Source organism: Bison bison, unplaced genomic scaffold (assembly GCF_000754665.1).
Source record: "Bison bison bison isolate TAMUID 2011002044 unplaced genomic scaffold, Bison_UMD1.0 scf7180017864467, whole genome shotgun sequence".
NCBI classification, from domain to species: Eukaryota; Metazoa; Chordata; class Mammalia; order Artiodactyla; family Bovidae; genus Bison; species Bison bison.
This window is the reverse complement of record NW_011495028.1, coordinates 585,082-601,097: the sequence shown is the minus strand read 5'-3', so window position 1 is coordinate 601,097 and position 16,016 is coordinate 585,082. Positions and strand designations below refer to the sequence as shown.

The following is a 16,016-nucleotide window of genomic DNA, read 5'->3' as shown; positions in this document are numbered from 1 at the left end:
TGCTACTTATTAATGCACTTGTTCTGGGACAACTAGGGAGAATGGGGAAATGGATCAACCCAGTGAAGCTTGATACTCTTAAGCAACTTCGGCAACAATAACACTGATAGCGATGAATGAATGACTGGACACCAGCATTCAGGGGTCCAGGCTGGGTTGTCCATGTGTATCCACTGGCTATTCCAGCTTCACAAGGTACAAAGAACAGTCTCTCCGTCCTCTCTTCCACACTCAGGAGTCTCTGCCTTAGAGCTGATTCTTCTAGGCAATTCTGATGGATCTGCACTCTTGCCCCCACATCCACCCAACTTGCTGTCTCTGTTGCCCTTCTGATTTCATTTTAATAAAAGCTGCTTTTATCCCACCCCCACCAAAAGCTTCCCTCAAGGCCTTGTCATATGGACCCTTGTGCCACCAACCCCCTCACTTTAAATCCATCACCAAACCTAGCACCTAACCTAGCACAGCCCCCGCCCCACCTCCTCTCCTTTCCTACCAGCAGGGGGTGCATCTGATCTCCTAAGTGCTGAAAGGAAAATACCTAACCACATCACTTTTTACAAAAGATAAACAAATCTAAATTTAATCCAACTTACCCTTGTTTCCCAGGAGAAAGGGGCAGAGTGCTCATCTTGCCAAGTTATGTCCTGAAATAAAAATTCAAGAATAAATCTGAAGTCCAAACCCAAACATACCCTGTGCAAACAACCACCCAAGGCCATAAGGGAACCAAAATTTAGGAAGAATCCCAACTCCTGGCTCTGAACAAGCCTGACATCATCACACTCTGCAGAGAATGTGTTGACCTTCTGGGTCTGGCTTCCCCTCACTCTTCAGACCGAGGCTGCCAGGCATGCCTGTCCCCTGCCAGGCGATATTAGATGGATGCCTGGGAGTCCCAGGACAAACTTGGTGACAGGGAAGCTGAGCAGAAAGGGAACACAGCTTCTGGGCTCAGGTCTCAGACCTACCAGCGATTAGCCATGTGGCCAGGGCATGATGACTTAGCCTTTTGAGCCTCAGTTTCCTCATCTGTAAAAGGAGAATCACACTTGCCTTGCTGGGTTGTTGTGAGGATTAAATGAGGTCATATACGAAAGGAATGTTTTCGAACACATTGGAATAGACCCTGATACTGGGAAAGATTGAGGGCAGGAGAAGGGGACAACAGAGGATGAGAAAGTTGGATGGCATCATTGACTCAATGGACATGAGTTTAAGCAAATTCTGGGAGATGGTGAAGGACAGGGAAGCCTGGCCCTGCTGCAGTCCCTGAGGTCTCAAAGAGTCAGACATGACTTTGTAGCTGAACAACAGTGAAAAGAATGTCAGAAAATTATTTGCAGTCAATACCAGTACCCAATTTTTAAATTGAACCCCACCCCCACTCCTAATAGGTGCCTCCCAGAAATGTGAAAGGCAACGATCAGCAAATCAATGAAGAAAATGTAATTATAATGAAAACTCAGAATCATTCTGACCCTCACAAGCAGAACAGGATAAAAGGAGCCCTTCAAAATAGTCACAAGAATTTGACCTTGCATCCACCAGCCTGAACAAAAATCTCCTTCCCTCGGCTACTTCTCCACCCTTCCACCTGTATTCCTATACTAGCAAATGTCTCATCTGCGTCCAGCTTCTATTGGGGATCATATTTTCTGAACCAAAAACTGGGATATCTTGGGTGATCCAGACTGAAAATGGGATTAGATAATTGAATTGACTGTTCTTCATAAAGCACCCCAGGTACATAGTGTCTTACCACCCAGAAGCACTCCTTGCCCCTAGAGGTAGGTCACCCGGCTTCCCCTCCTCCAGGAAGCGGCCCAGTTCTGCAAAGGGCCCACTTTTTTCAGTACAAACTCCATCCCCAGGCTCAATCTCTAAGCCATGTCTCCTATCACTCCTGACTCTCAGGCAAAACTTCTAAAACGTGAGGCAGCATGGGCCACTGTGCTCCCATTGTGCAGTTAAGCCCAGTTTACGCCTCAATTTACAAACTGTGTCCCTCCAAAAGTAGAAACGTGAGCTAACAAGTCTCAGCTAAGGGGGCCCTGAGTCCAGGTATGTGTGGTCAGGAAGTGGGAGAAAAGTGTAGTTGAGCTAAATGACCTGAGAGTCCTTAAAATTCTATGATCTCAGGACCCTCTAAGTTCCTCTTAGAAGCAATACAACAAGAGTTTGTCAGATGGGAAAAATAAAGGAGGCTGATGGGATGTAAGTCCCCTTTATTCTAGATTTGGACCAGTGAAAAATGGACAAAGGGAAACCAACTGGCAAGTGTGTTCCCTGTGTCCGGGGGAAGGACAACCCAGTGGCCACCTCAGGGGACAGAGGAGCTGCATGGAGATTCAGTGGGCAGGCAGAGACAGAGCAGGGAGCAGGATCACTGGTAAAAGCAGGACACACTCCTTCTCATGTGATATGATCAATCCTCTGCATATTAATTATGCAGCTTGAGTCCCTTTGAAATCTACAAAGAACAGAGTAAGAAGGTTTGGGGGTTTGGAAGGTGAATGAGTGCAAGACTCTTAGGAACAACGTTCTTTTCTATTTTTCCAGCTTTTTTCTACAGTAATCCTGGCCTATCTTCTTCCCTACCAATATACATATACAAGTTATAAATGTATTCCTCCTTCGGCAATTTTGTGAATGAAAGAAAAAATGAAGATGAAAAAACAATATTACATGAAATAAAAAATTGAACAGGAGTAAAAGAGGGAACCAATGAAATACGCTTTCTATAACAATGCTTCATTTGAGCTATATTTGATCATTCTCGTTCATATTGTATACTTTTAAAAGAATTATTCCTCATAATTCCTTGGTGAAGAATTTGGTAAACAGTAAATATACTTTATAAAACCTGATAAACAGACATGAAAGGAAAGTGTTATTGGTAGTCATCTCTGATTGACATGGATAATATGTCTAAAATTTGTATATGTACTCATTGAGTAATAAAGAATTAGTTATTGTTTAAAAAAAGAAAAAGACTCTTAAGAGCAAAGACGTAGCCTGGAGCACGGTAAGCCAGCAGGCTCCAGTGGCTGCAGCCCACATTGGCTGAAATTCCAAAAGGGCTGCAGACAGACGGGCAGCCTGTGATTTCTCCACAACTTGATGTCAAGTCAATAATCTTTTGTTTGCTCCAGCAAGAAACTGAGTCAAGGGGCAAATTCCTTAGATTTCTGCAGTTCCAAGCTCATAAAAAAATAATAAAGCACTTAACAAAAATAAACACGCCAAACAAAAATGCGATTGAAGCTCTGACGTCAGCCCCTGGCCGGCTGCAGACCCCAGCCACAAGCAGCACTGGCAGCGGGCGCGGCTCTCCGGTTGCTGGGCGCACAGCAGCGTCAGAACCGCAAGGTTCTAGAAATGGACAGTGGTGGTGGCAGCTGTACAACATCGTGAGTGTAGCAACTGTACACCGAAAACAATGGTGAGAATGGTCAACTTTATGTTATGAATATTTTACCACAATAAAAAAAAACTGAATGTATTATATGACTCTGACTATACGACATTCTGGAACAGGTAAAATTATAGAGACAGTAAGAAGATCAGTGGTTGCCAGGGTTAAATGGAAGGAGGGATGAGAAAGCACAGAGGATTTTTAGGACAGTGAAACTACTCTGAACATACTGTAATGGTGGATACTTTTCTCAAAACCCAGAAGCTACAGCAGCAAGAGTAAACTGCAGTGTAGACTATGGACTTAGGGCAATAATGATATATAGGTTCATCCATTGTGACAAATGTCCCACTCTGGTGGGGCACATTGTATTGGAAGAGGCTGCACATGTGTGTGACGGTAGGGAGTGTGTCAGAAATCTATACTTTCTACTCACTTTTGCTGGGAACCTTACAATGCTCTGAAAATTAATTTATTTTTCAAAAACAAAGTGACCCCTCCCCACTCCAAAAAAAAAAAAAAACACCTGACAAGGGTAACAAATACTAAAAACATCATTTCCTAATTACTTTAGTCTGTCTTCCTATTATCTATGCTCCTGACATTACTTATATCCCTTGTACCTGCAAGATAGAAAGTGCATCTGTAACAACACAGTGGGGTTGCTGCACCTCCCTGACTGGCTCTGATTCCGTGAGCCACCTTGGGGCTTAGACAGCACCTAGGGGAGCATCTCCATGGCAACCAGTGGGTGCTCCACAGCTGGGCTGCTCCCCTCACTGCCCTGACGCCAGATGCTGAACATTTCCCAACACAGCACAAGCTGCAACCAATACCAGACATCCTGAAATTCACTACATTCTACACTAAATGCAATTTTCACTATTAAAATTTTTAAGGATTTTGGTCATCTTAACTTTGAAATTATTTGGCAACAGTAACTCATCTAGAATGGGTTGGTTTCTCTGTAAAAGTCATGACTATTCCAAAACTATTCTAAAGTAAGAAATTCTGGACTTAAAATTCACTTCAAAGGTGAAATGTTATAAATATTAGCCTTTCCTCTATGACTGGATACTAATGAGTCATTTCTTCTTTTGTAACTTCCTTCCCCACTTCAGAGCCAGTGAACTTCATCTCATCTCCAGTGTTGGGGGGACAGCACCTGTGGGTGGCCGCATCCACAGTGGATGACCCTTGGCCGGGCCCAGAGGCCAGCCTGAGGAAGCGGGGCCAGGAGCGCGGGCATTACAAAGCAACTGAGCTTCCCCTCCACAAAACCAGGTCACTAGCAGCTGGCAGACAGGGAGACGTGCCTTTCCTACAACAGTCAAAAGAAGTGCTTCGGAGACCCCTGAAGCACTCTGAGAGTCTTGCTTCCTCTCCAGGCCTCACTGAGGGACAGGCTGGGGACCACTCTGTAACCTGAAAAAACCGCACCTTCCTGCAGATGCCCTCTTTCTGGCACACCTGTCCCAGGCAGCCTGAGGGGATGGCCACTTCCTAGGTCCTTGTCGGTCTTGGGGCCATGCTTGTGCCACTCACAGACACCAGATTCAAGGCTCTCTAAAGAGCACTCTTAGCTTAAAGTTTTCAGATCTAGCTGTAAATCAGAATCACCTAGGGTGCTTTTTGAACAGGCAGAAGCTGTGGGTCCCACCCGACATAGTTATAGAAAACCAACAGCTCCGTGTGTGTGTGTGCTCAGTCATGTCCGACTCTCTGCAACCTCATGGACTGCAGCCCACCAGGCTCCTCTGTCCATGGGGATTCTCCAGGCAAGAACACTGGAGTGGGTTGCCACGCCCCCCTCCAGGGTCATCTTCCCGACCCAGGGACTGAACTTGTATTTCCTGCATCTTCTGCATTGGCAAGCGGATTCTTGACCACTGGTGCCACCTGGCTATGATCCAACAACTCCCTAAGTCATTCGAATGCAGCTGTTCCCATGGGCAGCTCACCTACTTCAGTCCTCCACCTGACTCCCGCTTCTCATGGAGGCACCTGGCACACAGGCTGCATGTGCTGACCTCCAAGGCTCAGGCGTCCACCTCTCTGCCCAGGCCACTCCACCTATAGAGGCGGCCTCAATCAATACTGCTACATGGCTCTCATCATTCCCAAGTAAGGATTTCTAGTAAACCAACCTGGATGCCGGCTGCTCTCACAAGAGGCCTGCGGTTTTCTGGGCTGGCTCTCACCTACCCCACTTTGAAGCAGGCAAAACCATGCTCTGTGTCATCAGTATACTAACCAAAGCAAACAGTCTCCTAAACACTGCAAGGCCTCAGCAAATCACGTCTAAACGCTGCTAAAGAAATATCAATAACCTCAGATATGCAGATGACACCACCCTTATGGCAGAAAGCAAATCACCTCTAAAGGCCTCAGCAAATCATGTCTAAAGGCTGCTTTAGAGATAAGAAAGCCTCCCTCAATGATCAATGCAAAGAAATAGAGGAAAGCAATAGAATGGGAAAGTCTAGAGATCTCTTCAAGAAAATCAGAGATACCAATCAAACATTTCATGCAAAGATGGGCACAATAAAGGACATAAATGGTATGGACCTAACAGAAGCAAAAGACATTAAGAAGAGGTGGCAACAATACACAGAAGAACTGTACAAAAGAGATCTTCATGACCCAGATATCCATGACGGTGTAGTCACTCACCTAGAGCCAGACATCCTGGAATGCAAAGTCAAGTGGGCCTTAGGAAGCATCGCTACAAACAAAGCTAGAGGGGGTGATGGAATTCAAGCTGAGCTATTTCAAATCCTAAAAGATGATGCTGTTGAAGTACTCCACTCAATATGCCAGCAAATTTGGAAAATTCAACAATGGCCACAGGACTGGAAAAGGTCAGTTTTCCATCCAATCCCTAAGAAAGGCAATGCCAAAGAATGTTCAAACTACCGCACAATTGCACTCATCTCACATGCTAGCAGTATAATGCTCAAAAATTCTCCAAGCCAGGCTTCAACAGTACATGAACTTCCAGATGTACAAACTGAATTTAGAAAAGGCAGAGGAACCAGAGATCAAATTGCCAACATCTGCTGGATCATTAAAAAAGCAAGAGAGTTCCAGTAAAACATCTACTTCTGTGTTATTGACTATGTCAAAGCCTCTGACTATGTGAATCACAACAAACTGGAAAATTCTTAAAGAAATGGGAATACCAGACCACCTTACCTGTCTCCTGAGAAATCTGTATGCAGGTCAAGAAGCAACAGTTAGAACCGGACACGGAACAATAGATTAGTTCCATATAGGGAAAGGAGTGCGTCAAAGCTGTATATTGTCACCCAGCTTATTTAACTTATATGCAGAGTACATCATGAGAAATGCTGGGCTAGATAAAATACAAGCTGGAATCAAGATTGCTGGAAGAAATATCAATAACCTCAGATACACAGATGACACCACCCTTATGGCAGAAAGCGAAGAGGAGCTAAAGAGCCTCTTGATGAAAGTGAAAGAGGAGAGTGAAAAAGCTGGCTTACAACCCAACATTCAGAAGACTAACATCACGCATCCGGTCCCATCACTTCATGGCAAATAGATGGAGAAACAGTGGAAACAGTGGCTGACTTTATTTTGGGGGGGCTCCAAAATCACTGCAGATGGTGACTGCAGCCATGAAATTAAAAGACACTTGCTCCTTGGAAGAAAAGCTATGACCAACCTAGACAGCATAGTAAAGAGCAGAGACATTACTTTGCCAAGAAAGTTCCATCTGCTGCTGCTGCTAAGTCGCTTCAGTCGTGTCCGACTCTGTGCGACCCCATAGACGGCAGCCCACCAGCCTCCCCAGTCCCTGGGATTCTCCAGGCAAGAACACTGGAGTGGGCTGCCATTTCCTTCTCCAATGCATGAAAGTGAAAAGTGAAAATGAAGTCGCTCAGTCGTGTCTGACCTTTAGCGACCCCATGGACTGCAGCCTACCAGGCTCCTCCATCCATGGGAGTTTCCAGGCAAGAGTACCGGAGTGGGCTGCCATTGCCTTCTCCAAAAGTTCCATCTATGCAATGCTATAGTTTTTCCAGTAGTCATGTATGGATGTGAGAGCTAGACTATAAAGAAAGCTGAGCACCGAGGAATTGATGCTTTTGAACCGTGGTGTTGAAGAGTCTTGAGTCCCTTGGACTGCAAGGAGATCCAACCAGTTCATCCTAAAGGAAATCAGTCCTGGGTGTTCATTGGAAGGACTGATGTTGAAGCTGAAACTCCAATACTTTGGCCACCTGATGCAAAGAACTGACTCACTGATGCTGGGAAAAATTGAAGGCGAGAGAAGAAGAGGACGACAGAGGATGAGATGGTTGGATGGCATCACTGACTTGATGCACATGAGTTTGAGCAAGCTCCAGGAGCTGGTGATGGATAGGGAAGCCTGGTGTGCTGCAGTCCATGGGGTCGCAAAGAATTAGACACGACCGAGCAACTGAACTGAACTGAACTAAAAGGCCGCTTTCATTTCATTCTTTCCAGAGTTCAAAGGTTACATACAACTACTGCAACAGCATTTCTAATAATGCCTCTGCATAACTACAATAAGTATGTAATCATAAATACTCTCATGTCATAGAGTCAAAATATGGTGTGCTGTTTGTTAAATTTCTCCTGCCACCTAGATGGCTCTCTTAAAGTTAGAATCCCCAACCATTAAGCTCCCCAGAAATACATCTAATTTTTCTTAAGTGGTTCAGAAGTAGTGCTCACTGGAACCATACATTAGCATTGTCCTCCTAAGTCCATAAATTGGGGGAGTTTCCAGTTGATTGATAGATGGTTGCATTTTGGCTTAAAGTTAAGAAGTTTAAACTGTGAAATACTCCAAACTAGAGAAATGACGCTCAGATGGTAGAGCCTGCAGGAGTGGGAAAGACACTCCCTGTGTTTCTGACTGTCTCATCCCTTCAGGGATGTTGGCTGCCCTGGGCCTCTTGGCACATCCTTCACCAAGCACCTTCTTCCTGATGATCTGCTTAGTGTTAGTCTGTACCTCAAATTCACAGGAGCATGTTAAAAACAGAAGGGAGGTAATCATACTCCCTGGTATTTAGCCAAATGGATCGAAAACTTCAGTTCAGTTGCTCAGTTGTGTCGAACTCTTTGTGACCCCATGGACTGCAGCACACCAGGCTTCCCTGTCCATCACCAACTCCCAGAGCTTGCTTAGACTCATGTTCATCAAGTCCGTGATGCCATCCAAGCATCTCATCCTCTGTCGTCTCCTTCTCCGGCCTTCAATCTTTCCCAGCATCAGGGTCTTTTCAAATGAGTCAGTTTTCAAATGAGTCGCATCAGTCAGGATGCGACTGACAGATCAGGCAAAGTATTGGAGCGTCAGCTTCAGCATCAGTCCTTCCAATGAATATTCAAGACTGATTTCCTTTAGGATGGACTGGTTTGATCTCCTTAGGTCCCCAGAAACACCTACACATGGCCGCTTATAGCAGCTTCAGTCAGAAATGCTAATACTTAGAAACAAGTAAGATGTCCTTTCATGGGTGAATGGCTATGAATGGCTAAGAAAACTGTGGTACATTCAGGCTGTAGACTATTATTCAGTGCTAGGAAGAATGGGCTATCAAGCCATCAAAAGACACAGAGGAAACTTAATGCATATTACTAAGTGACAGAAGTCAATCAGAAAAGGCTGCATACTCCATGATTCCAACCATATGTCATCTGGAAAGGGCACAACTATGGTGATAGTAAAAAGATAAGCAGTTGCTAGGGACTGGAGGGGAGGAACAGAGGAGCAGGAAAAGCATCCAGGGTTTTTAGGACAGTGAAATACTCTGTATGGTACTATCAATATAATGATGGAATTATGTCCTCAAACATTAGTCCAAACTACTGAATGTCCAATATCAAGAGTGAACTATAGGGCTTCCCTGGTGGTGCAACGGTTAAGAATCCCCCTGCCAATGCAGGAGACACGGGTTCGATCCCTGATCCGGGAAGATCCCACATGCTGCGGAGCAACTAAGCCCATGCACCACAACTAGGGAAGCCCAGTGCCTAGAGCCTGTGCTCTGCAACGAGAGAGGGCACGGCGATGAGAAGCCCACACGCCACAGCAAAGAATCCCCCAGCTCTGCGCACTGCAACGAGAAAGCCCGTGCCCAGCAACCAAAATCCAGCACAGCCAAAAATTAATTAAACAGATTATTAAAAAATAGTGGAAAATACAAATTTTAAAAAAAGAGTGAACTGAATGTAAACTATGAACTGGGTGACGGCGCGTAGGTTCACTGATTATAGTAAATGCAGCGCTGTGATGGGGCTGTGGATTCCGTGAGGGGGAGGGGCTGTGCGTGTACAGGACGTGGACATATGGAAACCTCTGTACTTTCTGCTCAGTTCTGCTGTGAACCTAACAATGCTCTGACAAATAAAGTCCACACACACACACAAAAAGGGAAGGAGTAAGGGAGAAGAATATGGCCTTTTTTTTAACCAACTGCTTATTCTTAGGGACTATTGTTTATATATTTATGGAATCCATGCTTTCCCCTTTGACCTGCAAGCTGAAACTCCAATACTTTGGCCACCTCATGCGAAGAGTTGACTCATTGGAAAAGACTCTGATGCTGGGAGGGATTGGGGGCAGGAGAAGGGGACAACAGAGGATGAGATGGCTGGATGGCATCACGGACTCGATGGACGTGAGTCTGAGTGAACTCCGGGAGTTGGTGATGGACAGGGAGGCTTGGTGTGCTGCAATTCATGGGGTCGCAAAGAGTCAGACATGACTGAGCGACTGAACTGAACTGAACTGATTGCATACATTTAATTCTGCTGAAGTAAGATGGTTTCCATCAGTGGAAGTAGGAAATTGCAGTTCTGACAACAGAAAAAGAGTTACAATTTAACTATTGGGCAGGTTCCATCATAAACACAAGTACAGACACTCAGGCCTTCCCAGACCTTACCAAAAACAAAAACTCGAGGCCAAGGTGGTGACGGGAAGGTGGGTGGGGGAGAGGTCAAAGGAAACAAACAGGAGAACGGAGTCGGAAGTTGAAGACAGGTCTGGCCTTGATTTATTTTTCTGAGAAATGGATTTTTTTTTTCTTCCTTTAGAATGTCAAAGTAACTCCCGTCAATTACAAGATGACTTCAGATGTGCCAGGAGGCTTCCCAGCTCTGCCCCTCACCCTGGGAGACAAGGAGCAAGTTATTTCACTTTTTTGCAAAACCTGTTCCCTGGTAATTACGGGGCCACACACGCACGCTGGGGGGCGGGGGGCGCCAGGGGGAGCCAGTGTGGCTGCCTCGGCTCCCAGGGTGAAGCTTTCAATGCCCTTCCTCCTCCAGAGGCACCAGCTGTGCAGGGTCCCAGGCCAGGTGCTTCTCTAGACAGAGAACTATCTGTCCGCAAAGGGAAGCCTGTGGAAGAGACCCAGAGCCTCCTCCTCACAGCCTGTGGAGGTGGACACGGACCCACGGCCACGTTCTCAACTCCTGCTCGGAGCCGGGGCACAGGCACCAGGACATGGTAAAGCACATCCACCCTGTCGTCTTTTCTAAAGAACCATATGCACCTGTCAGACAGAAGTGTGGGATTCATAATTACACATTCCACCCTTCTTAAAAAAAAAAGTCCAAACGCTGAAAAAGTCACTCTCAAATGTCTCATTTGGGGGCCAGAGGCTGAAAAATAAAAAGCCAAGCTGCTGAAGCGAAAGGGGAGGAGGTGATCTCACACATCACAAGTCCTGCATCAGGAAGCCACAGAGCCAACCAAACTCACATCTGACAAAGATTTAATCACTGAGCAGCATTCTGGAAGGACTACCACATGCTTCATAATGCTGCTTCTGCACTGTTTGAAACTCTTAACAGTAACATACAGGTACATTGGGCTTCCCTGGTGGCTCAGCGGTAAAGAATCCACCTGAAATGCAGGAGATGCAGGGGACGCGGGTTCGATCCCTGGGTCGGGAAGATCCCCTGGAGGAGGTCATGGCAACCCACTCCAGTATTCTTGCCTGTAGAATCCCACAGACAGAGAAGCGTGGTGGGCTACAGTACATGGTGTCACAAATAGATGCACATGAGTGAAGCAGCTTAGCACGCAAGCACACACAGGTATGTCAGTTTAGAAATTGTATACTTATTTAATTAGTTTATTTTAAAACACAAACATCTAGGCTGTCCAGCCTAGACCCTAAGGAGAGAGGGCCTGGATGCCAGCAGCTCATCTAAGTCTGCTGACTGGGGGCTCCATACTGACCCCCTCCTCCTGAGCATTTCAGGGAAGGGTGCTTCACCAGCCATGGGGGAGCAGGAGCTGGACAGGCAGCAGGGCCGTGGAAAACTGAGGGGCCTTCAGAGGCCTGCAGGAGTCAGGAAGCCCCAGGAAAGGAGGTGAAGGCCAAGTGGGGTGAAGAGCAGCCAGCCAGTCCTCCGGTTCCTGCAGGAGCGGGAGGGACACACGGGCCGGGGGGACACCTCCTTCCGACAGCAGCTGGTCACTAAGCTGCTGAACAGGGGGTGGAGCTGTCTGGCTCCAGGGCTTACAACCCACATTCTCCAGCACTCAAAATCCAGATCCAGGTCCCTGGGGTTGGCACATGGAAACACCCTTCCTGCCCAGCCCCACTTACTTTATAAAGAGGTAAACAGGCAAGTAGGTCCGTGAGAAGCAACACTCCGGCTGCCCACGTTTCTGAGTTCACCTGCTTATGGCTTATCTGGAGCCTAGCTGTGGCACAGAGCTCAGAACCCTGAATTCTCAGATCCTGCTAGACTGGCGGCAAGAATCTGGGAGTAAGGGCAGGGAGCAGAGAGCTAAGCATGCCTAGAAAGTCAGGGTTTTGTTTTCTGTTTTTGCTATTTGATAACAGGAAGCTATGGAGGCAGACTGGAGTGATACCTAAATCTCCCTAGATGAAAGCTCTTCATCTCCCAAAATAAGCCGTTCCCCAGACTTTTACTGCTATAGGAAGAAGGCAGGAATTGAGAAGCACAGGGCAAGTCAAACTGCTGAAAGCACCTATTTGCAAACATGCCTTAACGTTCAGACCAAACATGTGATGCAAAGGGCAAGCCCAATGTCCCTGTCTGCTCCAAGCAAGGCCTATAAGCCCGAAAGGTCCGGTGAGCTGGGGATGCTCAGTCACTTAGTCATGTCCAATTCTTTGCGACCCCATGGACTGCAGCCCTCCAGGCTCCTCTGTCCATGGAATTTTCCAGGCAAGAATGTTGGAGCAGGTTGCCATTTCCTCCTCCAGGGGATCTTCCCGTCCCAGGGATTGAACCTGCATCTCTTGCGTCTCCTGCACTGGCAGGCAGATTGTTTACCACTGAGCCACCTAGGAAGGCTAAGCATCCCTAAAGCATGAATGGCTCTAGGGTCTAACATACTAGGCTTAGGGAAATAGTCACTCAGTTGACTGCCAAGGTAGTAAGAACCAAAAAACTGATAGAACCCTTCACAGCTTCCATGCTCAAAGGCAGGCAGCCAGCCTCCCTCTCGGCGTCAGGCTCGCCCTCCCAGCAAGGGTGGATCTGGGCCTGGACACTGGTCCTCTTGCTTTACAGACAGCAAACGTAAAAATGAGCACACAGATGGCATGCTGCCACACCTGTCCTACACAGAGCAGCCCCACGTGTGCCAACTGGACGTGTGAGTCGAGCCCTGTCCACACTCCCTGCCACCAAGATCCATGACCATCAATACACAAGCAAGTTCCACTTGCTTGTTCCTGCAACACATAACAATGACTGGATGACCGTCACAGTTGAAGGCTGTATTCGCATGATCTGACGTAAAATGTGGCTGACTGGGATGCAAAAATGTAACTGGCGACAGGGTAGAGGGTATTCAAAGAAACTGGCGATGTCCTGGTCCTTCACGATAGCTGAAAGGGGGGCACAATCTGAGGCTGGAATGATGGCTGATCAGGAGTCCACACCGTGGACAGAGCAAGCCCAGCTTTCGATGTGTGCCCCAAGGTGAATCCCCAGAGCTCATCAGAGCAGAGCTCCTTCTCATGTGGGACTCTACACAGCCAACTCTAAGCTTAGCAATGGACGGAATTTATTTCATGACAGTGATTTTCAAAAGTGGACACAGACAGACTACAGCTAACAACCTTAATGTTGACGTTTTCGCCACTGGCAGCAGCAGCCATTTTTAATCCCATAGGCCTTCCCTACATATAAGCTCCACCATCATCCTGTTACTGTTCTTCCCACTGTAGGAGTTCAGAGACATTAATGAATTACCACAGTCAAAAAGTTAACTGATGCGGAGCCAAAGCAAACCCAAGACTCACAACCAAGCCCAGGTGCCTCCTATTATAGCCTTAGACAAGGCCCTGGGAACCCAGTATCCCAGATGGTCTTTCCCAAGTATCTACGAGGCCCACCCTGCCTGTCGTCCAAGATCAGACACTGGCTAAAGCAAGAGCTGGGGCTCACCTGAGCACCTGTCCTTCAATGAGCCAACTGGGGATGCTGGCAGTGGCGGAGTCCAAGGAGTATTCTCTGTTTCAAGACTGGCTGTGGAGGCCACAGACACTACATCTGAAGGCAGATCAAACAGGAAGGGACAGAGCGGCTGACTCAGTCTGGTTCAGGGCCCTTTTGGGTAAGCCTGGGGCCACCTATTCAGGCTACTCCGTCCAGCAGCCTACAGAGGGGGCACCCCACCCTGTCCCCATCATCACCCCTTGTGCCCAGGAGCCAACTCTCCTCCAAGAACAACTGTACTCCTGGGCATGAGAACACCAACTCTACTCTGGTGCCAAGTCGATGTAACACACTTTAAACTCCCTAGTGGGATTAAATCACTGTAGCCAAAAAGACAAAAAAGCTCTGGGCAATGTTCCTCTGTATCTTTCTTCAAACTCACTGTGTCTCTGCCATTCTTGTTGGGAGCCTGGCAGGAGGTTTGCAGATCATGCTCCTAGGCAGCTTTTGCAAAGCTGAGTTCAGTTTTGAAAAACAGGGCTCTTGTGCTCCTGGAAGAATATGAAAGTACCACAACAAAAAGTTCTATTGGCTGTTAAATTGCTTTGGGTTTACAAATTCACAAATGGCTCAGTCCGGTACCCAGTTAAGGAATCAGAGTACACAATTCACTTGGTCACATCTTATCAGCAATATGGCACAGGCCTTTTGATGATGAACAGGCATGTGGATATTCTTAGCCAGGCAGAAAGGGAAAATGACAGTGACTCTCCAACATCTGTAAGTACTTGCAGGTTTATTTCCTCTCAGTTTATTTACTCATGACGTTTCCAAAAGGGGCTGCCTGCTTTTCCATCACCCAAATCTGAGCACCAACACTGCAAACATCTTTAGAGATGCTTATTTTCACATTAAACATGTTTCAGCTCTGGGATTACACTTTAAACGTATATTCTCATCCCTTCCGTTACCACACCCTCGTTTTTCCTGGCAAAGCCTTTAGAGTTTAAAATCCAATGAAGACTTTTCATCCTGTCAGAATAAAGCCATGTGGGCAGCATATTTCTGCCTCTCACACATCCCTCACATTAAAGTGGGTTTATGACCACAAACATTTTGTATTAATCAACGTTTCGCACACCCGTGCCTGAAAATCAGATTAAAACCTCATTCTCCACTTCCTTCCGCAGTCCACAACTTCCTCAGAAAATCTCTCCAAGCTTGGCCCCTCATCCTTGCAGCCTCAAAGCATGCGGATTTCATTGTATACTGCTTGCTGTTTTCGACTTAGACCAAAAGTTGAGTTTGAAAAGCCCAAGAGACACAAATTTGGCACCAAACAGGTTTTAGTTAAACACATTTCCAGGAAAAAGCCAACTTTCTGAGCAGCACAGAACACTCAGGCCTTTGTGACTTTCCATGGGTCATCCCTGAGTTTTTTCTAGCTTCAGGGTTTCTTCCTCCAGTGACTACCCCTCTAGAAGCCCCAGCAGAGTGTCTAGGTCAGAGGCCCAGACATGCCCTTATATGTACCAAAGGTTTGCAACGGCTCATTTAAACGTATCCAGTGGTTTTCAATGGAAAAGAGGGGCCACCACTCTCACTCCCAAAACAAAGCTGCTCATGGGGCTCACTCGGAAACTTCTAGGCTTTGGGAAATCCTGGAAGGCACCTCTTTATTCTTGTTATCTTGCTTGACAATTTCAGTCTCCCCGCACAACTCATTACAAATATTAATAATATTATTACGTATAAAATGCTGACTACCTTCCCTAGCAGGGTTGGGGTGGGTATTATTATTCTTGGGGGTACCTGAGGCTCTAAAATGTTAGGTCACCCACGGCCAGACAGCTAAATGCCAGAATAGATTAGAACCTAGGCTGGCCTGGCTTAAAATCCCCTGCTGCTGCCAATTTGGTCTGCCTCGCTACCAGCAACTGCCTCCAGCTCTGGGAGAAGTCTCAGGTCCCGTGCTGCCCTCCGGAGCAGGTCTAGATGGAGGGGTCTTGAATGACCTCTTTCCTTCTCTCGGCGGTTCTCCACAGGCTCCCCCGGGGAGCCCCACAGACTCCCTCGGGGAGCCCCCCAGCCCCCGACCTCCGGCTCCAGGCCGCCCCTTTCACCCACCCGGCTTCCTGCGCCTTCTCTCCAGCCCCTGCCCGCG

General features: G+C 47.0%; 1 protein-coding gene across 1 annotated transcript in view; it reads right to left on the bottom strand.

The window, feature by feature from the left end:
* LOC105003389 (chromosome unknown open reading frame, human C1orf198) overlaps window positions 1-16,016 on the bottom strand; it is a 35,251-nt gene that overhangs the window by 18,559 nt on the left and 676 nt on the right. The window contains exon 2 of the mRNA XM_010860527.1: window positions 597-647. Coding sequence (XP_010858829.1) covers window positions 597-647 — 51 coding nt within the window. The remainder of the gene's footprint in view (window positions 1-596; window positions 648-16,016) is intronic.